The sequence below is a fragment of the Xenia sp. Carnegie-2017 genome, unplaced genomic scaffold (assembly GCF_021976095.1).
Source record: "Xenia sp. Carnegie-2017 unplaced genomic scaffold, XeniaSp_v1 HiC_scaffold_1, whole genome shotgun sequence".
Classification (NCBI taxonomy): Eukaryota; Metazoa; Cnidaria; class Anthozoa; order Malacalcyonacea; family Xeniidae; genus Xenia; species Xenia sp. Carnegie-2017.
Genome location: NW_025813402.1, coordinates 6,115,395 through 6,141,127, shown reverse-complemented (window position 1 = coordinate 6,141,127; position 25,733 = coordinate 6,115,395). Strand labels below are relative to the sequence as shown.

At 35.1% G+C, this 25,733-nt stretch overlaps 2 protein-coding genes across 2 annotated transcripts in view; both read left to right on the top strand.

Annotated features, from left to right (window-relative positions):
- LOC124459527 (dynein heavy chain domain-containing protein 1-like) overlaps positions 1 to 25,452 on the top strand; it is a 44,901-nt gene extending 19,449 nt beyond the window's left edge. The window contains exons 31-64 of the mRNA XM_047008982.1: positions 2,179 to 2,544; positions 2,798 to 2,987; positions 3,924 to 4,022; positions 4,622 to 4,874; positions 5,299 to 5,564; positions 6,048 to 6,349; positions 6,435 to 6,658; positions 6,889 to 7,216; positions 7,422 to 7,518; positions 7,560 to 7,727; positions 8,143 to 8,235; positions 8,325 to 8,481; positions 8,730 to 9,247; positions 9,818 to 10,084; positions 10,234 to 10,379; positions 10,769 to 11,039; positions 11,310 to 11,432; positions 13,940 to 14,477; positions 14,977 to 15,126; positions 15,900 to 16,009; positions 16,131 to 16,230; positions 16,415 to 16,815; positions 17,313 to 17,438; positions 19,632 to 19,902; positions 20,210 to 20,469; positions 20,760 to 20,855; positions 21,106 to 21,277; positions 22,035 to 22,234; positions 22,654 to 22,971; positions 23,161 to 23,264; positions 23,390 to 23,585; positions 23,655 to 23,770; positions 24,059 to 24,605; positions 24,876 to 25,452. Of these exons, the coding sequence (XP_046864938.1) occupies positions 2,179 to 2,544; positions 2,798 to 2,987; positions 3,924 to 4,022; positions 4,622 to 4,874; positions 5,299 to 5,564; positions 6,048 to 6,349; positions 6,435 to 6,658; positions 6,889 to 7,216; positions 7,422 to 7,518; positions 7,560 to 7,727; positions 8,143 to 8,235; positions 8,325 to 8,481; positions 8,730 to 9,247; positions 9,818 to 10,084; positions 10,234 to 10,379; positions 10,769 to 11,039; positions 11,310 to 11,432; positions 13,940 to 14,477; positions 14,977 to 15,126; positions 15,900 to 16,009; positions 16,131 to 16,230; positions 16,415 to 16,815; positions 17,313 to 17,438; positions 19,632 to 19,902; positions 20,210 to 20,469; positions 20,760 to 20,855; positions 21,106 to 21,277; positions 22,035 to 22,234; positions 22,654 to 22,971; positions 23,161 to 23,264; positions 23,390 to 23,585; positions 23,655 to 23,770; positions 24,059 to 24,605; positions 24,876 to 25,226 (7,924 nt within the window). The 3' untranslated portion in view covers positions 25,227 to 25,452. The remainder of the gene's footprint in view (positions 1 to 2,178; positions 2,545 to 2,797; positions 2,988 to 3,923; positions 4,023 to 4,621; positions 4,875 to 5,298; positions 5,565 to 6,047; positions 6,350 to 6,434; positions 6,659 to 6,888; positions 7,217 to 7,421; positions 7,519 to 7,559; positions 7,728 to 8,142; positions 8,236 to 8,324; positions 8,482 to 8,729; positions 9,248 to 9,817; positions 10,085 to 10,233; positions 10,380 to 10,768; positions 11,040 to 11,309; positions 11,433 to 13,939; positions 14,478 to 14,976; positions 15,127 to 15,899; positions 16,010 to 16,130; positions 16,231 to 16,414; positions 16,816 to 17,312; positions 17,439 to 19,631; positions 19,903 to 20,209; positions 20,470 to 20,759; positions 20,856 to 21,105; positions 21,278 to 22,034; positions 22,235 to 22,653; positions 22,972 to 23,160; positions 23,265 to 23,389; positions 23,586 to 23,654; positions 23,771 to 24,058; positions 24,606 to 24,875) is intronic.
- On the top strand, positions 337 to 994 carry LOC124434522. Its single transcript, XM_046984419.1, has 2 exons — positions 337 to 651; positions 747 to 994. Exons 1-2 carry the CDS (start codon positions 401 to 403, stop codon positions 901 to 903), a joined length of 408 nt encoding a protein of 135 aa, XP_046840375.1. The 5' UTR covers positions 337 to 400; the 3' UTR covers positions 904 to 994.
- Positions 25,453 to 25,733: the final 281 nt, after the last annotated feature.

Here is a 25,733-nt window from a genome sequence, read left to right as displayed (position 1 = left end):
TTGATATACAGTTGCAAAGTTGATAGTCTAGGTTCAATTTTTAAAATGTTCGATAGGATTGGGTTTTTAAACCTTCTTTTAGCTTATTTTTCATTTTGAGTTTTGCTTTTTGCCAGCGTTTAAAGTGGTACTAAGACGAAAACTGAACGTTAAAAAATCATCGATTTTAGCATTCAATAGTTTAAACACATATCAATTATTGCTTTCGTAAAATTTAAGCAAAAATAATAGTATAACGAGGGAGTTATGAACATTTGAAATGTCTAATTTTCATGTCCGCCATTAAAATCGGCCATTTTGAATATTTGCAATCAGCAAAGGTCTGTGACGTCATAGTCTTAACACAGCAAGAAGCGCACATTGGAAAGTATACAAAGTAATACATAAATAGAGCAAAAAAATGTCAAATTCATCGAGATCTAGCTCGCTTTCTGAGTCTTCGATCGAGACAAACGCATCGATTTCTTCATCAGAATTCATGACGGCAAATTCGGACGAATCTAATTCGGAAATTTTGCCATTTGCCGATAATATTGAACCGCTTGCTTCGCCCGATGAAATTGCTGAGTACGAAGCTGCAGTCGCAGAAGAACAGCAGGTTGAGGACATGCTGCAAGATCGTTTTGATGCCCGTGTTGATGTTACTTCATGGTAAGATGTCATTCTTAGTGTGTTACTTTGATCTGAATCGTCTGCCGTTAGCTATGATAACTTTATGGAAACATACAATTTGGCCAATATTAAAGGTGTGAATGTGGCCATTGTTCGTTGGATCTTGTTGTCAGCCCTCAAGAGTGCCGATGCTGCATGGAATTAGAGCAATGCCGTGGCAAAATGAATCAGTTCGAAGTCGATGAAAGGAAATGCATTTTGATCACCCTGGCTTTAACGAAGTTTGCCTGAACGAATTTGTTCTTCAAGCAGCTTCGTTAGGTTTAAAGACCAAAGGTCATCGCAGTTATGCGACCGTTTTTCGAGATGGTCAAAAGACCAGAGAGGAAGCCTTTTCTTTGTGAAAATTCTAAAATATTATTTTGTGCGCCTGCGTCTATGTTTACTTTTTGAAATTTATAGGTTCTTTCGAGCAGTATCGTACAGACAACTCGTGCGTCCTCTATGGGACTTTACAGGCAGCTCCAGACATTTCCGTGTAATTAGGTGCATCGGGCGTGATCTGTTGGTCCTGTAAGAAGATTGAGGAATAGTTGTTTTACGAAGTGCACGTATGTGTGAAGAGCAATTGTTGGCTTTACGTATGCATCATTCTCAGATTGGTCTGGAATTTCAGTTGTGCCTTTTTCTTCTTGAAAATAGCACGAATCTTCTTTCTTCATGCATGATACAGACACTTCATTTTGTATTTCCTTTAAAACCTTAGTATAAATGTATATTATTTATTGAAAGTTTGCCTGGATGTATTATTGGTTCTCTCAAATTGTGAAAATTTATCATCTGCAATATGTGTAAGTATATAATAGTTGCAACTTGTGCTAACCTGACGCCGCTCTCTTGACGTTGTTGGTGTTGGCGATTTCTTCCAAATAGTAGGTACGGCACCAGGTTTGAGCCGTCTAGTCATACCACCCAAATGGAAAAAACGCTCAAAACAATCATCCGAGAAGTGATTCGAACAAATCATAAATCGAATTTCGCGCGAACTCGGATTAAAGTTTGCGCGCTTCGTCTCAACAAATTTAACCCAAATTCTTCTTAAAGACTCGTCGTTTGGGCTTTTATGTAATGAAATGCCTGTACTTCTATCAGACGTATTACTGCAATCTTGCACGACACAGCGTGTTGAAGGCATGTTAAAAATTGAGTTATACAACCTTTTATATCTCTATTTGTATATAGTGTTATATTGTAAACAGCCGCGAGTTAAGACTATGACGTCACAAGCACCTTCCTTCTTGAAAATTCAAATATGGCGCATTTTAATGGCGGCTCTTAAAGTACAAGTTTTATCGCTACGTAACTCGAGCAGCATTAAATACATTGCGCTAAAATTTCGCCAGAAGAGATTTTTTTACATACACTATTAATCTATGAAAAAAAAACGGGAGGCAAAATTTTCGTTTTAGTACCACTTTAAGATGGCGTCCATGCTTCACCTTGACATGGTAGTTAGATATCTAGAGGATTGGGTTCTAAATCTTTGATTTCTTTTTGTTGCCATAGACTTGATATCATCTCTTCCCTTATGGAACATTCTGTGGTCAAGACGCTTGATTTTCTAGAGAAAAACTGCACTCAGATCTTATATAAAAACTACAACAATGATGAGATGTGTCTACGTAGCGTACGGGGAGTCTTGGAGATTCAACGAATGTTGACCATTTTATCGGCACTTTTTGATAAATATATATTGAGAGACAGTATTGAGACATGTGATGTTGGAAATTTTACTCATCGAAATTCATCTGGTTCATGTGCCGCAAGTGAGACTGGAAGTGAAAAAAGTAGTGGCACAATTACACATGATACTGTAATCAGTAGCTTTGTATATGCTTATATATGGGCATTTGGAGGAAATTTACATGAAAGGTATCTTAATATGTACCATCACATTTTACCATTACACATCACCATACCATAGCGTACAGTACCATTCACACCTTGACATACAAACGTACATATACACCACGCGATGTATCAAAATTTTTATCACACAACGCTATACGCATACTGTACCATTACAACCCTTACGCATGTACGACATGATATATCATATTTTACCATTACGTACCATCATATCCTACTTTACCCCACGACAATGATGTATATGTAACTTTTCCAGCTGTGTAGAAGAGTTTGATGAATTCACAAAATCATTGTTTTCAAATGGACCTTATCCTCATGCGAGTTTACCTCAAGTGAATGTGTTTGACTACAACTTGGACTTTTTTGCTGGTGCATTATTTTCTTCAACTCAAAAACTCGATGGCAAACAACGTGTAATTGCATCGTCATACGTCGTTGTCCCGAGGGTAAGCACCATACTGTGTATTCTTGAAATCACATCATTGCTCGATTTTACACGCTTTTTACTCCACCAAGCCGTGTAAAGTCATATAAACTGATTTTACACGCTTTTTACTCCACCAAACCGGGTAAAGTCATATAAATCGATTTTACACGCTTTTTACTCCACCAAGCCGCGTAAAGTCATATAAATCGATTTTACACGCTTTTTACTCCACCAAATCGTGTAAAGTTGTATAAATTGATTTTACACGCTTTTTACTCCACCAAACCGTGTAAAGTCATATAAATCGATTTTACGCGCTTTTTACTCCACCAAATCGTGTAAAGTCATATAAATCGATTTTACTCGCTTTTTACTCCACCAAATCGTGTAAAGTCATATAAATCGATTTTACACGCTTTTTACTCCACCAAACCGGGTAAAGTCATATAAATCGATTTTACACGCTTTTTACTCCACCAAGCCGCGTAAAGTCATATAAATCGATTTTACACGCTTTTTACTCCACCAAATCGTGTAAAGTCATATAAATTGATTTTACACTTTACTTAAAGTCATATAAATCGATTTTACACGTCCAAATCGTTTAAAGTCATATAAATCGATTTTACACGCTTTTTACTCCACCAAACCGTGTAAAGTCATATAAATCGATTTTACACGCTTTTTACTCCACCAAATCGTGTAAAGTCGTATAAATCGAATATAATCGTTTACTCCACCAAATCGTGTAAAGTCGTATAAATTTTTCTTGTGTCCATTACAGGACAATGTTATTTTTCCTTGTGTCCATTACAGGACAACGTTATTTTTCTCTATTTAAGAGCTGTTTACGTGTGCCAACTATGGCTTTTCGTTTGTGGCTGTCGCTATGCTGCCACCTATTCCAAATTTTTATACTTCATGTAACACATCTGTATGTTTTTTTGTTTACTAGGATGAAGTGTATTTCTCTCTTGTTGATATTTTGCTGTCAGCGAATAAATCAGTTCTTTTAGTTGCACCCCCTGGCTCTGGAAAGTCGTCATTTATGCAGGTATTTGTTCTGTGAAAGTATTTACAGGATTATGGAGTGTCATATAATGGAATTACTAAGTATAAGGTTATCTGTTACGTATGTAGAGTTGTATGTCAAGTGTATAGTGTTATATGTTATGTGCATTGTGTTATATATGTTGTGTATGTAGGGTTATATGTTGGGTGTATAGGGTTATATGTTGTGTATATAGGGTTATATGTTGTAAATATAGAGTTAGATGCTACGTATATAGGGTTGTATATTATATGTTTATAGTGTTATTTGTTATTTATTTAGGATTATGTCTTAAGTACATTGGGTTATATGTTGTGTATGTAGGGTTATATGTGGTGAATGTAGAGTTATATGTTATGTATGTAGGGCTATATGTGGTGAATGTAGAGTTATATGTTATGTATGTAGGGTTATATGTGGTGTATGTAGAGTTATGTGTTATGTATGTAGGGTTATATGTGGTGAATGTAGAGTTATGTGTTATGTAGCTATATAGTGAAACCTCGAGATTTGATAAGAAACTGATTCTGTTATTAATAAGCAATGTATAAAAAAAGAAAACGTAAGGTCATTTATATCATATTGTGCTTCCCGTTTTTTAGAACCTTGTTAATTCACGCTTTAATTATGTACGACTTTCGTTAAAACATGGCGTTACAACTCAAATGTTGCAAGAAACCATCGAAGCGAAATTATTCTGTAGAAAACATCGTGATCAATCAATTGGAAACCAGTTTACAAAAAAGGCGCACGAAAGACAAAGTGTTTTCTTTTTCGATGACATGAACATGGCTGCAACTGATGGCACAAGTAACCAACCCTCATCTGAACTTATCCGCAGTCTTCTTTCCTTAGGTATGTTTCAAGTAAGTTTATAAAATAAACACAATGAAACGCGTGCTCTGATTGGTCTAGAGCTGTGTTTGCATTAGCCTGTGCAAAACACATCTGAGCTCAACCAATCAAATCAATCGAAGCAATCAATCAGTCAAAGAATTTTTCACTGATCTGCTCTCGAGTTCTACCAAAGGTCTCATCGGTTTGCATAAGCCCGTGCAAACACAGTAAACATCTTTTATTTCTTAATTAAGGCGTTTTTTGTGCAGTGTGGAGTATACAGTCTCTTCAAAAACTTGACCTTATGTCGTCTTCTTCTTTTGTTGCTATATGGATTCAATCAACTCTCCCAACTGATTGCATCTCATTCAGCACATGCTGACTTTTGTGTCTGTAACCGCAGTTGCTTGTGTATCATTGAAGTTTATTGATCCACTTCTAGGTGGTCTGTATGATAGACAGAGACTTAATCTAAAACCAATGTCTAATACATGTGTTGTCGGTGCAGCAGTTCCTCCTGGAAGTCCTGGTATTGGTGGAGGTTTAAACTGTTTTCCTACTTCACCTCGTCTTACAAGACTCATGGTTGTCATAGCCTTTCATGCGATGTCCACTTCAACACTTCAATCTGTTTATTGTAACTTATTTCAAATGTGGCTTGAAGATTTTCCCGCATACTCTCTTTCCCATCATCATCAAATAGCCAAGGTTTGTGGACAATTCAATGCTAGATTTTTGATAGAAGACTGGGTTCGAATAAGAACTCTTTCATGTGAATGTAATGCTACATTTTTGATAGAAGAATGGGTTCGAATAAGAACTCTTTCATGTACATGTAAGGCTACCGCGTTGTCTCTTATTTTTCGATCCATTTCAACTTTTTGGTAACGGAGCTTTTTGTTATCACAGTTTGTCTTCCACAAAGAAGCTGATGATTTATGATCGACATTTTAAATTCAACTGAAAATTACAGCTTGTTTTTTCATGCAGTTTTATTGAAACGAATGCTAAGTTTCACTTCATCATATGTCTTTGAAGATTCAAAAATCGTCATTTATGATTTTTTGATCGAAATTGTTTTTCAATTACATAAGCACATAAATCCATGTCATCAATTTTCACAGCGCTCATTGTTTTGCCCAACTCAACGGATTTTTTCCGGTTACTATCAATAATCTCCTTCTCCTTTAGGTCGTATCCACTTCTACTATTTCTCTTTTTGAGAAAATACGCAAGAATATCCGACCAACTCCGAGTCATCCTCACTACCTTTTCACGCAACACGATTTGTCAAGAGTTTTTCAAGGAATGAAGCTTTTCTCTTCAAAGACCAAACGACAGGGCAAAGTACAAAAGCAATCTGCTTTTGCTGACAAAGGCATCACTCCAAAACTTTGTGTGGAGAATTCTAATGTTTTGGAAAAAAGTTTAAGCTGTAGGGATGTTGAGAGAAAATTCCAAGACGATGAAAATTATCTGAAGAATGAAAAAAGGTAAATGATAATGATATAGCAGTAAATAATGACCTGTTCATATTGTAAGGCTTATTTGTTTCCTGAATCTTATTCACCTTTATAGTTGGCCGTTTGTTTTAAAAAAGGAATCTTTAGTATCAATGACTTCAAATACCCCCGCTTTTACTACACCTTTAATTCGCACGATAATACGACTTTGGTGCCACGAATGTTCCCGAGTGTTTGCCGACAGAATGATTGGCGAACACGAACTTTGGTTTTCGACAACGTTACGTGGGGTTGCTTTGGAGAATTTCTGTGAAAGATTGCAGCATTCGCCCGATGAAGGTGAAATTTTTGCTGACTTTCTTACATCGTAAAGTGTTACAGTTATAATTCTAGCGTTTGTGGCCTAAAATCACTGATGACACGAACTTTGGAAACTTCGCGATTTTTCCTGCCTTATTGTAGCTTGTACCACCATTTCTTTATTATTTATAGTTATCTTTCAAGAGAATCACATTTTTATGTCGTTATGCTCATATCTTCACTGTTTTGTTGTATTTTTATTGTCGCAGAACCTGAAAAGATACCATTTCAAAAACCAATGACACCTCAGGCTTTTAGCAGTAACCCTGATGCTGTTGGCAACAACAAACCAGTCGACACCGTAGTTCCGAAGAAAGAACGAGCAGAAAATTCTGTGAGCTTTGCTGGCGACTTGATGTTGAATGTTCATGAAGAGAAGGAAACCGCAACAAGTGTTGACGTTGAGAAGGGAATTGAATCTCCTGGGAGGAAAAAAGAATCAATTGTAGGTGAAAAAGGAGTCAATTATGAAATGAAAACGACGAAGAAAAAAGGAATGATAAAAACAGTGATGAGGTTACAACTGATAAAAACACAGTAATCGATTTTTCTCAAAGTGTCGATAAAGAAAAAAACACTGATAGCTGTAGCAATTCCAATACCACTGAATCCCATGGTGTAACCCGCAGTAATGAGCGAGCTGTGAAAGTGAACCAAGTACCAATGAAGAAACTTCAATCACAAATTCGTTGAACGGCCAGTGTGGTCATACGTTTGTCAAAGAAGCTCGTACCATGATTAGCAAACAGCGTGTTGTAACTTTTGAAGATATGAACAAACATCGTTCGTATAGTGGCCCACTGATTACGCCAGAGCAGTTGATCGACGAAAATGAAGATTTGTCAAAGATTATATTTACTAGGATTTTATGTCGTTGCAGCAACATGGACAACATAAAGAACAAGCTTATAGAGAGACGACCGTCGACGAACTTACAACAATATTCAAAGATGCTCAAGAGTTATACAACCAACAAGATGTTCAACCATTAGATATTGTCTTCTTTGAAAAGGTTGTTCGTCATGCTGCTAGACTAAGTCGGTCGCTGGTACGTGAATAGACACATAATTATGCTTTTCTCAAGTCGGCATGTCATTGTGTCGATTAAAGAATTTTGCTGAAAGGCGAAGACCAATCACTGATCTTTATATTACCTGGATAAACAAAAGAAAGCCAAGGAGAATCTAAAACATGGTGGATTTTTTAGATAAAAATCGCTCGCATCATACTTTTATTTTGACTTCGATAAAATTAGATAAACCATTGATCAACCTTCTATTACAAACTTTTCATCCAAATTTTTCCATATATGGTATGACAGCTCCCATGTTTTGGCAACGAACTGCGTATTGATAAAATATAGTAATTTAGATGAGTTGCTACATGCTGCGTCAATGTACAAGTCATGGATAAATTTGTTTGTTGTATGGTTTCTTTTATTATATATTTTCTCTTTTTTTTAGTGTTTATTGAATGGCAACGCGCTCTTGCTCAACAAACATGGGTTTGGACGAAAAGCACTTGTCCTACTGACGTCATTTATTGCTGGTTACAAGGTAACGTAGTCGATTTTTTGAATTTTCCGTTGTTTTATCAGAAATTTTTGTTTTTTCAAGCAATAATATATGATTTATACACCTCAAAGTTGATAGAGGTACGACCTGACAAACGTGAAGATTCGTTGCAGCGATTGAAAAGAGCTGCGTATCTAGCTGGTCTGCAAGGAAAACAAGTTGTTCTTTATGTACCACAGAGTGTGGAATATAACACATTACAGGATGTCTGCTCTCTCATCTGCGAAGGTAAAATAAACATGTGTGAATCGAACATGTTTGGATTATCCACGTGTTAAATCAACTCGTGTGAATTTGAATTAAATGTGTAAATTCAACACGTGTGAACTTGCATAATCAATATGTTGGCTTCTCTACGTAGAAGTCAATATAACTGTTTGCTGTCGGGTCACAAAGCATGAACTAAATTGGGTTCACTGGCCATAAATGAATGTAGATAATCAGGCAAATGACATGAGTCTTTGTTGCTACTCTAGGATATTCTCCTGGACTTTATTCATCCAATGAGCTTGAGCTGATTTGTAATGAACTCATACCGGGCAGTCTGCGAAGACATCAAAGTGAGAATGTCTATGTGGCCAAGGAACGATTTTATCGTCGTGTACGAGCAAACTTGCATATAGTTATCTGTATGGAGAATCATTGTGTCAATGACGGAACTACTGGAGTTTTTTCAAGATTTTCTTTTTTACCGACATTGGTTACGCGTTCTTCTTCAATTGACATCTTTCAAGCTTGGATTGCGAGCTCGTTCTCAAAAGTTGCTCTACAGAGATTCAGTGAATACAAATTTCCTGATGCTACTATTCAAAAAATGATGGAACCTCGTCTGCATTCTATAGCATCATTTACAGCACATGTTCACACATCGTCGTCAAAAATGCTTGAACAGCAGTTTGGATGTAGTCAAATGGAGTTATTCACTCCAAAGACATTCCTTGGCTTTCTTGACATGTTCACGAAATGCTTACATGACGTTTGGAAAAAAGAAAAGGTAAAACGGAACGGAATATTCTTTCTTGAACGTCAACTGTTGTGTATGACCTACTACTCAAGACCTGCATATGCATGTCCTACAAAAACAATAGATTTCTGAAGAAATCTATGTTGTAATTTTTTTCAAACTTGTTGAAAAAGTGGTTATGATTTCTTTACGATAAAGAAACCTTGTATTTCTCGAACCAATATTTTAATTCATTGTCTTTTTTTATATTTTTATTGTCTTCTTTTAAATCCACTTTCGTAGATTTTTCCCTTTTAAGAAATTTTTTAATCTTTCAAAATCATTGCTACCCAATGGATACAGGATAGCGCGATTGACTTTAGTACAACCGCCCCGTGAAATTTACACTGCAAGACTAAAACCTGCGGGCTGACTACGCCAACAAATGTCATTACTATTTCACTCAATTTATGTCTTGCTTGAGAGACAATAAGGTTTATTTTATCTTTTCAATTCATTTTTCTCAAACAGCTTTTTGCGATATTAGTTAATTATATGCAGTGTCCTTCCCGAAATTAAACTTTTTTCCATGATGTACCTGAATGGTGATTTTTTCTTTAGGAAAAAATAAGTCGATACAAACAAGGTTTGGCTAAAATTAACGAAGCGAATGAGCAGATACGCGAATTGCAGAAGGATATAGATAGTTTAATTCCAGTTCTCCGTACTGCGGAGCAAGACGTCAAAGATTGCTTGAAAATTGTCGAAGGCTTGCAAGCCAGTTACTCTGAAGGAAGGCAGAAATGTAAGCAGCAAGAGTTGGAAGTTGAAAAAATGTCTGATCCAATTATCGAGTTGGAAAGATTAGCCAAAATAGAATTGGACAAGGCAAGTTTTCTAGAAATGACAAAAGTCATTAGCGACATGTATATATCTGCCGATATGATAACAGTTTTAAAGACTTATTTTGTTTGGGGGATCGTTTAACTTTGAAATCTCGTGAATTGGTGTAATTCTTTTTTTTATATATAATATAGGTGAGCCCGGTGTTTAAATCCGCTTATGAAGCACTTAAAGCATTAAATGTTTACGATGTTGAAGAAATTCGCAGTTACAGATATCCACCTGAGCAAGTCGTTTTAGTAGTAAATGCCGTATGTTTGCTGTTTGAAAAGAAGGAGACGTGAGTAACATTCGTTTATTAACAATTAAGATAAGTCACGTGGTGCCGTATGTTTGCTATTTGAAAAGAAGGAGACGTGAGTAACATTCGTTTATTAACAATTAAGATAAGTCACGTGGTGCCGTATGTTTGCTATTTGAAAAGAAGGAGACGTGAGTAACATTCGTTTATTAACAATTAAGATAAGTCACGTTGTGTGGTGTAGCCAGGTCAAGTTTTTGGTCTTGCTGTGCAAACTTTACTGAAATTTACATAGCAGGGCCAAAACATACAGGGGTAAAAGTGAAAAGAGTATTTTTTTATTAATATGTGTTGTGCTCGATCACCAAAAATGAAACACGAAGAGTAATTATTACAAGTCAGTATGAAATATATGTCTTTCTCATTAGTTGGGAAGAAGGCAAAGTATTGTTTACACGTGAAGATTTCATCAAAGATTTAGAGTTTTTCGACATGAAATCAATAACGGACAAGACGTTTCATAAGCTGAAAGAGTACATTGAAAATCCGAAATTTGTTCCCGCAGCTGTTAAAGAGGGCAGTCTCGCTGCAATGTCTATTTGCGTTTGGATTCGAGCTGTGTACAAGTTTTGCGTCGTGTATCGTGAATATTGTCCAAAGCAACAGCGCGTCATCGAAGCAAGAAAACTAATGGACGAGGTCTGGCAAAATTATTCTATGAAACCTAATTAGAAAGGTTTCCGTTCATATGCACTACAATAATGCACGCTGATTGGCTGAAGCAGTGTTGCATCATGTTTTCACAATTATATAGGATTAAGTTTTACTATGCGGTTATTTGTGCTCTAAGGACAAAAGGTTTTTCGTTGTTGATAAACAGCTATGTCTATAAACACTACGGGGAAATTAAAAAACGACATAATTATAATTAATTATCATAGTTGTAGTCCGTTCACACTCTTCTTTTAGGCTGTGGCATATTTAGGAGATCTACGCATGCGCTGTAATGAGGCGAAAGCAGAAGTTGAAGCTGGAATCGAAGATTATAAAGAAAAAGTTCACCATGCTAGATCTATCGAGAAACAATTACAGGTATTTCATATAAATATACAATGTATTCTCCAAAATAACTTGAATGTATAGAGTTAACCACTAAAAACCAATAAAGTGAATGATCCGAACAATAGAGTATCTTTACATGTTTGTAGATGTTGATCATCCAGATAAGCGGAGTCCTGAAAAGGACTTTTGGTGTTAGTATTGACTCACGTTTCCATTACCTTACCTGCATGGAGTCATCCATTTCGAGCACCAACACCAACATTCCCTTCACAGGTCTCCACTAATATGGACAATCTGGAAATGATGCTAACGTTAATACAATTTAAGATTGACAATTAGGATTGCCATCATTACGCTACATGTAATTTGCCGTTCATTTAGGATTGCCATCATTACGCTGCATGTAATTTGCCGTTCATTTAGGATTGCCATCATTACGCTACATGTAATTTGCCGTTCATTTAGGATTGCCATCATTACGCTGCATGTAATTTGCCGTTCATTTAGGATTGCCATCATTACGTAATTTGCCGTTCATTTGGATTCCATCAGGATTGCCATTCATTATTGCCATTTACGCTACATGTAATTTGCCGTTCATTTAGGATTGCATTACATGTTCATTTAGGATTGCCATCATTGCCCGTTCATTTAGGATTGCCATCATTACGCTACATGTAATTTGCCGTTCATTTAGGATTGCCATCATTACGCTACATGTAATTTGCCGTTCATTTAGGATTGCCATCATTACGCTACATGTAATTTGCCGTTCATTTAGGATTGCCATCATTACGCTACATGTAATTTGCCGTTCATTTAGGATTGCCATCATTACGCTATGTAATTTGCCGTTCATTTAGGATTGCCATCATTACGCTACATGTAATTTGCCGTTCATTTAGGATTGCCATCATTACGCTACATGTAATTTGCCGTTCATTTAGGATTGCCATCATTACGCTACATGTAATTTGCCGTTCATTTAGGATTGCCATCATTACGCTACATGTAATTTGCCGTTCATTTAGGATTGCCATCATTACGCTACATGTAATTTGCCGTTCATTTAGGATTGCCATCATTACGCTACATGTAATTTGCCGTTCATTTAGGATTGCCATCATTACCTACATGTAATTTGCCGTTCATTTAGGATTGCCATCATTACGCTACATGTAATTTGCCGTTCATTTAGGATTGCCATCATTACGCTACATGTAATTTGCCGTTCATTTAGGATTGCCATCATTACGCTACATGTAATTTACCGTTCATTTAGGATTGCCATCATTACGCTACATGTAATTTACCGTTCATTTAGGATTGCCATCCATTACATTAATTTATTCATTCCATTCATTTAGGATTCATTATTCCTTCATTCCATTCCATTCATTCCATTCATTCCTTCATTCCATTCATTAATTCATTCATTATTCCCATTCCATTCATTTATTCCATTTAGATTGCCTACATTACGCTACATGTAATTTACCGTTCATTTAGGATTGCCTACATTACGCTACATGTAATTTACCGTTCATTTAGGATTGCCACATTATTCATTCCATTCATTTATTCCATTCATTTAATTCCATTCATTTAGGATTCCATTCCATTCATTCATTCCATTCATTCCATTCCATATTCCATTCCATTCCATTATTTTCCATTATTCCTACATTCCATTCATTTATTCATTTTCCTCATTAATTCCATTCCATTATTCCATTCCATTCCATATTCCATTCCATTCCATTCCATTCATTCCATTCCATTCATTATTTTCATTCCATTCCATTCCATTATTCCATTTATTCCATTCCATTCCATTAATTCCATTCATTATTCCTACATTAATTCCATTCATTCCATTCATTCATTCCATTCCATTCCATTATTATTCCACATTCCATTCATTCCATTATTATTATTCCATTCATTCCATTCATTCATTCCATTCATTCATTTATTACATTAATTATTCATTCCATTCCTTTTACATTCATGTTATTTTCCTTCATTCCATTATTCCATGTATTTCCGTTCATTTAGGATTGCCTTCATTACATGTAATTTACCGTTCATTTAGGATTGCCATACATTACATGTAATTCATTTAGGATTGCCATTACCATGTAATTTGCCGTTCATTTAGGATTGCCATTCATTACATACATTAATTCCGTTCATTTAGGATTGCATTACGCTACATGTAATTTACCGTTCATTTAGGATTGCTACATTACGCTACATGTAATTTACTGTTCATTTAGGATTGCCATCATTACGCTACATGTAATTTACCGTTCATTTAGGATTGCCATCATTACGCTACATGTAATTTACCGTTCATTTAGGATTGCCTACATTACGCTACATGTAATTTTCCGTTCATTTAGGATTGCCTACATTACGCTGCATGTAATTTGCCGTTCATTTAGGATTGCCATTATTACGCTACATGTAATTTGCCGTTCACTTAGGATTGCCATCATTACGCTACATGTAATTTGCCGTTGATTTTATTACAGAAGACAGAGCAGAAAAAAGCTCGCTCGGAAGGACTAATGCGAAGTATAGCGGGTCATGTTCAGGCTTGGCAGGAACAATTGCAAATTTGTGAACGTCATATGGAAACATTGATTGGTGACGCGTTATTGTCTGCCGGCTGCCTTTGCTATCTTGGACTTTTGAAGCAAGAAAAACGCGATCAACTGCTTCAACAATGGATTGTCACTTGTATTGGTGATGAAAATGATGGCGAAAATGATGAAAATGATATCGTGAATGATTGTCGGGACTTGAAACCGAAAGTAACCACGTGTCCTATGGTAATTAATGATCTTCCCTGTCGGCGCAACTTTGTTTTGAAAGATTTTCTCACAAGTCAAGAAGAATTATATAAGTGGCGATGTTCTGGTCTCTCTGTAAGCAGTCGTGCTGTGCAAAATGCTCTTATCATGCGCATGACATGTGAAAATTCGAAGAGACATTGGCCTCTACTGATTGACACTGATTTGCAGAGTTACGCGTGGCTTAAAATGTTTCACGATGATAAAGTAAAAAATGGTAAGATGTCGAGATTTGTGCCATTTTCGTCACATTTTGATCTTTCGAAGAATTTTTATTCGAAAAACGTTGCTCATGCATGTTGAGCAGTTTTAACCAGCATCAACAGATGATTCAAAATGAGAGCGGCTTATTCATTAGTGAACATTTTCTTGAAGAAAAGTTGGTCGGAGGAAACTAAGCTTAATACCGAGTTTCTAAAAGGAAAACCTTCATTGTACTAGAATCTCTTTCGGAAAGTTTAATAAAGTGATATATTCTGAAAGAAAGACTGTGCGTGGCTAAAAATGATTTCTACATTGGTGTTACGACAATCTTTGAAAACATAATAGTATCGGTTCAGCTTGGGGTCAATGATTGTAAATTTCACAACTTTTCCTGCGACTGCGTCGTGTTATAACATTTGCTTTGTATCTTTTTCCTGACATACAACTTTGCCTACGTCAGATCGTTTATTGAGAAGAATTGTGTCAAGAATTTAATGTTTGATATTTCGTAGAAGCTGCAGTTTTGACAAGCTCAGATGTAAATGAAGATGTTCAAATTGATGTTGTCGAGAACTATTTTCATCAAATATCCGATTCTTCTTCGATAACACCTGTTTATTCAACTCATGATAGTGATGACGACCACTTACCCAACTATGAAGGTATTGTTGTGAATAAATTATTAAAAATCAATGGTATTTATATAATTGTACGTCATTGGTAAATATCTTCAAGCATCAAGATTAAATCTTATCCGAATTGCAAATTGCTTGATTATATTCCTCAAAGAGATTTCCATTACATTGAGGTACCATCATTGTTGTTCTGTTTCTCATTTCAACACAAAAGATGTAAATCTTTCGTGACAAAATGCTTTAAAATGTACATTGAGGTACAATCATTGTTGTTCTGTTCCTCATTTCAACACAAAAGATGTAAATCTTTCGTGACAAAATGCTTTAAAATGTACATTGAGGTACAATCATTGTTGTTCTGTTCCTCATTTCAACACAAAAGATGTAAATCTTTCGTGACAAAATGCTTTAAAATGTACATTGAGGTACAATCATTGTTGTTTTGTTCCTCATTTCAACACAAAAGATGTAAATCTTTCGTGACAAAATGCTTTACAATGTATTTCAAACTTCATAATACATTGACAAAAATAAAAATTTCATTGTTGTCATTAAAAACATAGTTATTAAATGAACAGTTTTTTAGCTAAGTTTTTCAATTAGGCAACTTCATCAATCATACAGGTCTCGTCTTAAAAACGTTGATCTACACGTGTATGTACTAATTAATGAACGAATTTTCTTGCCTTATAAATCACAGGCTGTAGTATCCCGTACTTTAGTCGCTGCGCAGTTGTGTTGACTTCGAAATAAATACAACAGTAGACTTTACGAATTATTTTTTTGCTTTTAAACGACAGAAAGTGATTCTTCGACGTGGTTGTCATATGCAAGTAGTCGAAGAACTTCGACAGGAGCGTGTTCTGGCTTCATGTTGAGAGAGGATTTGGCTAAAGACCTAAACATTGAGGTAAAATACTTCATTTTGCAGTTACAATGGTATATTAAATGATTGTGATTAAAAGAATGGTTCATTTGTGTTTGACGCTTCTCTCATGCATCATTCAGTTGTTTGCTTGGTTTTTTCATAGACGACACCCTTAGATCTGTCATCCGTTGGAAGTTCGTCCATTGATTTAGACGTTGACAGCAATGAGATTATGATACTATCCGTTAGCGACAAACATAGAGGTATAACTGAGTGATCTTATTTTGTAAGAAATTATGTTGACAATAAATGGAGTTTTATGATGTTGGGATGTACATGCAATCAAGGAATGGAGATTATTTGCTAGGAAGCATATTGACAAAGAATGGAGTTGTTGTGGTTGTACAAGCATAGTGAAAATGAATGAGATGAGTTTTTATTATGTAGATATAAAGATTTGCCGAGCAATTTCAACAGGATGTACTTTATTACTTGTTGATGTTGAGCGTGAGAAACTTGGAACAAAGTTCGACAATTTACTAAAGAGAAATATAAAGAAGGATAAAGATGGCAAACAAATGCTACGAATCGGCGACCGTTTCATCAACTATCATCCTGGTTTTAGATTATATCTTTACACTAATATTCCACTGGAGTTAAGTGGGAAAAACTGGATGAATTCCTTATTGAGGAATCATGTTGTGATTAACATGAGCTTGAACAGTGAAGAACTTCAGGAACATTTACTTCATGAAGTTTTGTTATTAGAGTGTCCTGATTATGAGAATGAACGTCGATGTTTAGAAGCGGATGTTCGGCAACATGAACAAAAAATTGAAGTTGCTAAGGTACCTAAACAGCTTCTGTGAAATAATGTTTAATGTTTAAGTATTTATCAACTAAAGTAAATGGTTTGAACCCGGGATTATCGTTACATGTTTGTAGATGTAGATCGTCCAGGTTGGTATGGACCTGAGAAAGACTGTTTTTGTTGTTGTTGACTGACGTTTCGACAACCTTAGCGGTAGTCATCTTCAGAGTCATCTCCATTTGACTCTGAAGATGACTACCGCTAAGGTTGGTCGAAACGTCAGTCAACAACAACAAAAAACAGTCCTTCTCAGGACTATACTAACCTGGACGATCTACATCTACAAACATGTATTTATTCACCCAAAACTGTTGTTTTCGTATGTTTTTCACAAAACAGCTTGAATGTCGTTTTTTCTTTCGAATTATGGATGTTTAAGACAAACTATTTGTTGGTTATTTTAACTCATCTTTTCAACTTTTATGAGAACGACATGCTGTTTCATGAGCTACGCTTTTTTTCACTCCACTCTAGAAAAACATACTTGAAATGGTGATCAACATGAATGAACATCTTCTGGAGAACGACAAAATATCTGAGAATCTTAAACATTGTGAAGAAACGTGTCGTTTGAGCATACATCATTTAGAAGAATCGAAGGTATAGAAATCAAATGTTTCAATTTTGTATAGAGGTGCTTTTTACATTTTTGGCCATTTTTTTACTTGCTAAGCTATCAGTAAGATATTTGATCGCCATTTTACGTACGGGAATGTAAAACCTACCAAAGATATTTTGTGCAAATAAAATGCCTGAAATGGAAAGCTCTTGCAAAAGATAAACATAAATATTTTGCCCTGCGCGTATCCTGATATTCAACAACTTTTCCCTGATCTGTTCTCGCTATATCCGTGTTACATAAATGAGAGGAGCGGAATTTTTCAAGTCTTTCCATGCAAATTCCTGAATTTCCCAACATGTCAGATAAGAAAATCCGAATGAAACTGCTAAAACTTTTATGCAATCTTAAGAAAGAAATTTAATGCCTAAATATCGACAATCACTTGGCTGTTTTTGAATTTCAATGATCTTTTAAATGAAAAAAAAGCTTATTTTGACGGGTCGCATTTTGTCCAACCAGTGAAGAAAAACGTATAAACTATTTAGTCAATTTCTTACTTCTACAAAAAGTTTATTTCATCTTAATTCTAATTACATTGACTACTTTATTTTATTCTACTTTAATACGATATAACTTACGATATAACTTTACGATATAATAGTTAAAATTCTTTCTTTATAAGTTATTTTACAGTTATAGATTCTATTCACAATATAGATCTTAGAATCAATACATAATTCAATATTCTATGCAAATAAAATCTTTGTAATTAATTGCTGATAGTCGCTATTTTGTTCATATTAATTGTCTTTCCACCTTGGACGACAACACTATATTCTAAAATGTTTTTGAAGAAATGTTTTTTTATTTCTTCCATGAAAATCCCTTGGATTTTGATTTTGATTTTTTCAAATTTTTTTTGCGTCTCTTCTGCTTCTGTTGATCTTGTTTATTTTTCACTGATGTTGTAGCATTAGTTGAGACTATGCCTTTGCTTTCCGTCTGGGGATCTTGTTCATTTTCCCCTGATGTTGTAGCATTAGTTGCGACTATATTTTCGCTTTCCGCCTGGGGATCTTGTTCATTTTCCCCTGATGTTGTAGCATAAGTTGGAACTGTATCTTTAGTGTTACTGCTGTGAGTTTCCTTCACAAGTTCGACATTTCCACTTTCATTAACTTCCGCCGATGTCGATTCTGTACTTTCCTCGATGTTATCATCGTTATCCTATTCAGAAAGAAACTCATATTCACTACTTTTTGTTAAGTGGAAAGATTTTTCATAAAACATACTTCACTCTTTTGGAAAATATTTTTGTATAAATAGTATCCAAGAAATGCAGATCCGACGGCAGCAATAGTGCCGAGACATACATTTCTTGTCAATCCCATTATTGAACAACTGTATCACAAATATTTACTCTCGATGAAAAAATAGCTCTGAATTGCTTGATATGTAACCGCAAAATGATGATTAATGAGATTATGACGTTATTAATTGTTTGGCAAGCGCAAATTAACGCATCGAATCGTTTGTTACGTAATAAAATTCAATGCGCGTGCGCATTTTAATTTTCGCCGTCACGAAATTGAAGTGTATTTTGATATATCTGTGATTTTGCCACCGTAAACATCCTCGTTTTCATTCCTGTAGAAACAAGTTTTGCTTCCAAAGAGACCTATTGTATTCTGCGAGATGTACAACATTTTATGTTTCCCAACAAACTTTCTTTCTGCTGTTTTCTAGTTTTAGCTAATAGCTACCAAGCCTGACAAACCTTGCAAACCTTGTCAAAAAGCTGTGTTTCTGCAATAGTATTTTCTTTTAAAATCTCATTTAATTTCAAAACACCGCACTGAATAGTATTTTCTTGTTAAATTTAAAGTTAAATTTCGAAGCTAAAAGTCAAATTACTGCAATTATGTTAAAAAATTAACTCATAAGGAAGCTTTTTATGTATTTTTCACCAAGAACAAAACCTACTTTTCTTTTTTTGAGACCGCAAACTGTCATCGGTATCTGATATCTGAAGCATTAACTCAACTTTTATTAGGCATCTGGTACCTGAAATATCAACTCATCGTTACTCATGACTGTTGTTTTAATCAGTAGTTGATCCTCTATTTCTTTAAAACTATTTTTATCACCTGGTGTGATGTAATAGAACAATCTCAACGAATCTGTTTTATCTAGAATAATAATTTTTACGGTATTTTTTATTCTTCAACTAGGCACTACAGGCAATATCAAAAGACAAGGCCGAAGACTACACACATGTTTCAGAACACGCTGCCGCAATATCCCTTATTATATCTGGTCTACCCCAATTGAATGTCTATTACCAGACACCGTTTCATACGCTCATTGACCTTGTAAAGGACGTTATTAAACAACGAAGACGAGGAAAGCAATCATCTGGCTCGTCATTGGCACGATCTGCCGAACTAATTACCTATATCACTAGAGCTATATGCAAAAAAATGGCTAAATCTCTCTATTTAGGTATGCTTATTCATCATGCCATTGTTGTAGACAGTAGGAATATTCAGTGCAAAGTAGTTAATGTACCATTTTCGCAAATTATTGCAAAAAATTTACAACATACATTTGTTATAGTAGTAAAGAAATGTGCTAGTGATTCTGATGAAAGATGGAAGCTTGATGAAATAATTTTAAAAACCTTTATTATTAGATTAACCGTTCATGCACGCGCGAAATCTATTGTTTACATTAAAGATGAGCGCACCGACACTAACATATCAAGCTTTACATGAAAGAATGATATCCTATCTATTCTGTCCATTTTCAGATCATTACAACGTGTTTACGATTTTGGTTGCTGTTAAAAAGCTCCAGCTTGCTGGACTGTTAAGTACAGAAGAATGGAAAATATTTTACGAAACGCATCCGAACCCAGATGCGTCTACTGACGTTGAGGATTCTGATATCCCCGATTGGATTGAACCTTCAGTTTGGAATCAAGTCTGCAGTCTTGATAGGTTGCAAGGATTTCAAGGATTAAAAAAGGCGATTAAAAGGAACGATGCATTGTGGAAAGAATATTTTGATGTAATATATCTTGTCATTTTTTTTCATTGTATCGCAGCAAGATTGAATCTATACTCTTTTATTGTTTCAATTAGTTTGTGAATAAAAAATATTTGCATAGCGAGAGTAAAAAGATGTGCGAAACACGCTACGCTACTGACCAGAATCCCTGTAAAAATAAAAAAATCCCTCCATACTCTGTATATTTAATGTTGAAATGTTAAATAATCAAACCATAAATTTCTCATTGAAATTAGAAAGAAATTGATCTCACTGCAAGCATTTCTTATGTTTTTTTTTACTTATTTCAGCTACCGCCGACGTTAATGGCCCCTGTGCCAAGCAACATGCGTCAATTGTCTTTATTTCAACGAGCCCTTCTTTGGAAAGTGTTTAAAATGAAAAATGTAAGTTTATGTATTTTATGTGAATAGCATCCTGTCGTGACTCGCTGGAATATAATAACTACAATATTGTTGTTTTAAAAGAAAGGACTTTTGGACGGCATCTAAGGCAAAAGTGACAAAAAATTGAATAGTTCACGATTTATTATGTTAATGGCTTCGATGTCGGTCCATGTTTCAAAAACGTCGCTTGCATAGGATACTCATGCCTTGGATGAATTAAATTAAATTGAATATTTTAATTATCATTAAGCTACGCGAAATCTGTAAAGAACTTGTTCTCTCACAACTTGGTACAAGTGCGACAACTGTACCAAATCTATCCATGGATATTGTGTACCAAGAATCGTCTTGTATTACTCCAGTTTTGTTCTTTTTACCAAATTCGTTATTCTCAGAAGACTGGAGAAAACAGAATATAAAAGGTTTGTTTAGATTTTGCGTTCGTTTCAACGGTTGCCGTGATGATTGAGCATTATTTTATGTAATCGACAAGGAGAATTTAAAGTGCCCCAATGCAGCAAAAAATTTTGTTTGCGATACTAAAACTAGATGTTATGTCTTACGTATCGGTAAAACAATTTTCAAATTTGTTTGAATCTTCTTCTTATGGTGGCTTAAAGTTGCCATTCAACCATTCAACGGACCTTGTCCGTCGTGGCACGAAGACTGGGTCGAGCAAATTCTTATATATCATCCATGGTAGTTAGTATATACATCTTGTGTTGAGAAGTCATTTGCATGACGTCACAAAAGTAAGTCGTTCCAGACTCTTCGGACGACGGACACGGTCCATTAAAAGGAGTTTTTTTTGCCAACTTCAAACAGCCATTGAAATGAGATAATTTAAACTGAACATTCAAAAACTTTTTTTCACTGAAACGTTGAACATCTCACCCAATTTAAATATTGCAAACAACAATTTTTTTCTGCATTTGCTGCCTTAATGGATTTGTTCGTTTAGAAGTAATTCATTTAATGATAGATCATAACTGTTTGAGATTGTAGCAGTCTGCGAGTGTTGAATAGTTGTAGTGATCGTGCTTACAGTTATTACGGTTCCTTTACATGAATACTACATGACGTTTTCTTGTTTCTTTTACCATTTGAACCCATCATTGACGTAATTTCCTATGACTGTGGCCTGTCGTAAAATCACTTGTGTTTTAATTTCCAATTTAGATCCAGTTGATGAAATTTTAGCTCTTGCCAGACGACTAAAGCATGATGCTAACTTACGCATTGTCGATGTTTGTCATGAGAATCAGTTGTCTGAAGCGCACAAAATTTTACGAAATGCATGTCAACGAGGCACTTGGGTGATCATAAAAAATTGCCATTTTGCGTCTCACTGGTCCCCGGAAATTATGGATATTTTTTATGTAAGTTAATGTACAGGATGCTTAAAAGAATAAAGTTGTTTATGGTTATTGAAAGGGCTGTGACTCCATTATCTAACTTAGGTGCATGTTTTGTTACATATGTTTTGTTTTCCTTGAGAATTCTGTGAAATGCGTGACATTTTGTTCATTTAGCATCTTTTTTATAATCTTTATGCTTTCCAATCTTAAGTTGATTTCGTTTTTTGGTCAACGTTTTGAGCCAGTTTTTTTGTTCGTCATTTTCTTCAAAGTCGACAAGGCTTTTTTTGTAAATTTCACATTTAGTCATCTTGGTCGTTTTCTATGAAGTCAGCAAGGCATTTTAGTCAATTGTGTATGCAGTCATCTTCATTGTTACGGTTGAATAATTCTCATGTCTGCGCATGTTTAATGATGTTACTACGAAATTTCATTTTCAGCAAGTTACCTTGAGCAGTAGCAAAGAACATATCACTGGCAAGCATGGCTTATTTGAAAGAGAAACTGCTCTGTACACTGTGACGTCATACGCCTTTGACCAATCATTGATTATGCATCCTCATTTCCGTCTTTGGTTGATCACGACGCCTACATCTGGAACCCCATTACCGGCGGTTATTATACGTTACAGTATGAAAATAGCTTGGGACGACAAACTGTCCCATGATGCCACATGTCGACAGTCTTTTCTCACACTATGGAATAAACATAAGCATTCTAATATCAATTTGAAGGAGCTTGAATCCTTAGATGTGAAGGTAAAAATTGTTATGAAGTATGTTTCATTTTATAATCGTTTGTTTTTCTTGCAATATTTCAAAAATTGGTTTAAAACGTCATTAGGAACTTCATTATCGAAGTTCAAAACATCTTGTTTTTCTTTTAACATTTATTCCATGTTGTACTAGTCCGAACAACTTCTCAAAAGAAAAATCCATCTCTTTCAGGCTGACCCTTTATCTTACTATTTTGCACCGTTGGCAATACTTCATTCAGTTCTCCATCAGCGCTGTAAATATGGTTCTCGTGGATTTAATATTCCCTATCATTGGTGAGTTTTTCTTTACACTTGTTGCGATGGAACGCCGTATGTATCTTTATTTATCTAAAAGTCGTGTATATTTCGGCTAATGTATAGCTGGCAAAAGTTTTATAAGAGTTTTTAATATTGAACAGGAGCGACCAGGATCTCGTTTGGGGCTATCAATCTACGCTTCTGTTAAAGTCATTTGTTAAAGCTGCTAGCAGAAAAATGGCTATGATGCAAGATATGGGTATTTTGTATTGCGGTCAAGTTCTTAATATGTTCGACTGCTCCACGATCACTGCTTTGGCTGAGAAAGATTTTGTATCTTCAAATGATCCTGAAAAAGTATTTACATTCAAAGACTCGTGAATGTGTAAAATGTCGTAATAACAATAACTTTGGTTTTCGTTCTAGGAGCAACAATCTGATCAGCTTGATATTCTCCTTAATTCCACTCCTATTGAGATCTCTTTGGATGACATTGGGATAAATAGTTGTGTGGATGAAAGTGAAAATCTGCATTGTGGCAGGTAAGATCTGTAGTATATCTTTAACATTTACATTACTTCATGTTAATTGGGAAAAAATGTCGTATATGGAAGCACTTTCACGGATGGAAGTCATGTGATTATTTGTGTTGACGTCATGAAATGGATCAGCATTTTGCTTGTTTTTTGTGTTAGGGTTATTTATAGAATCAAAACCTATACAAGCAAAAGGAAACGATTCATAAACAAAATTATTATTTTTTGGAAATTTTTCTCGATTTAGACCAGGGGAAAATACTGAGAGTATGACTTATAGAATCTATTTTGCAGAAAAATGGTTTCAGACATCGCTTCAGCGATGAAAAGTACACAAATAACTCGTGTTTGGTTCAAGCCGGTGCAAGATTTCAAAGACCTGTTGGTTTCCTTTCGAGATATCAAATCGAACTTAAACAGTGGTAATGAAGAATCTACTTTTGATGAAACGTATTTCATGTCTTTTTTGAAGAAGGAATTAAGAACATTTGTAATTTCTCTTGAAAAAATGGCGTCTCAGCTGGAAGATGTTATTTTGGCGCTCGAAGGAAGAATAAATTTCTCTTCAATAATGTATGAAATTGTGAAAGACTTGTCATCAGAGTTGGTTCCTCAAACCTGGATTCAATATCCTAATAATCCTTTGAAACTAAACCAATGGATGACCTCACTAAAAGAAAGGATTGAGGCGATTAATAAGTATGTCCAATATGAAGAGAATTCTCCTTTAGTTCTAGATATTTCTGTCTTCACCAATAAGAACTCTATGCTTCAAGCTCTTGTATTTGATTGGTCAAAAAGAACTGGACTGCCACCTCACGAAATGGATGTTATTTGCGAGGTTTGTGTGTACCTTTAAATGGTGTTAGTCTCTAATTCTTCGTGAGTTTTAACAGAAATTAATGATTTTCAAATGAGTCAACCACTAGCAAAGCCAGCCAGAATTGTATGTAATGCAACCTCTTAGGAGACAGTCGAAGTCAAGTGTGATTTTTGACATCTTAATGACCACGATGCTCCAGAAATATTTAAATGTCCAAAATATTTAACTGGACACACAATTTTACGTTGTTTGAATTATAAAATGAATTATTTTTCTGTTACTATACAGTTGATGGCTGAACAAAGCACGCCAAACATAAATGTCCACGATGCTGTCTACATCGACGGATTTGTTATTCGCAATGCATCATGGAATGAAGATGAAAGATGTGTCGATAAACTCCGGGAAGCTGGGAATCAGAGAATGCCAACATTTGTTTTAAAACCATCGGAAGGAAGCTTACATGTTGTGAAAAGTAAAGGTAAACATAAAGAGCTAAGAATTCCAGTTTACCTGAAGGAAAATCATGTTAATGGACTCGAAACTGTTCCTGTTTTATCATTTATGACACTTTCGTCGAAATTGTCGCCGAATATGTGCAAACGACAACAGGTTTTCATTACTAGTGCGACTTTATGACATTTTTTATTATTCCTTTGGCAGTTTTTTTATTTATTCTTTGAAACATTGTATTTTATATGTAGACAGACTGTGCATTTATAGATGTAACATTTTTTTAATTGACAGCTATGAACTGAGTACATGTATAACTTTTACAGAATGGCAGGCCACCATCTGTTATTTGAATCATGTACTTTATGTAAGTTTTGATTTTATTTAATTAAAGCTGAGTGATTTAGTTGAATTGTTGTCTTAATAATAGATCATGGATGATCACGATTGATGAATATAGCTGGGTTAAATTTTATGCTATACATTTAAGTTATTTTAACTGCGTTTCGCTCGTTGCTTTCAATGAAAAACCAAGCTGGTCTCTTCAGAAATAAATAAATAAATACGGCGTGAAATTTTGTGAAGTGACTTTTTATTTGCAAAAGAAAAGATTACTTTACTGAAGAAAACAATCATAAATGAACACTTTCGAATTTTGCAGCGGGCATTGAAAAAACCTACCTCGATTTAACT

Excerpts from the sequence above, each read along its gene's own strand:
- LOC124434522 (XM_046984419.1), top strand. The coding sequence starts at position 401 with ATGTCAAATTCATCGAGATCTAGCTCGCTTTCTGAGTCTTCGATCGAG. Across the intron at positions 652-746 it reads CGTGTTGATGTTACTTCATG|GTGTGAATGTGGCCATTGTT; the intron begins GTAAGATGTCAT and ends CCAATATTAAAG.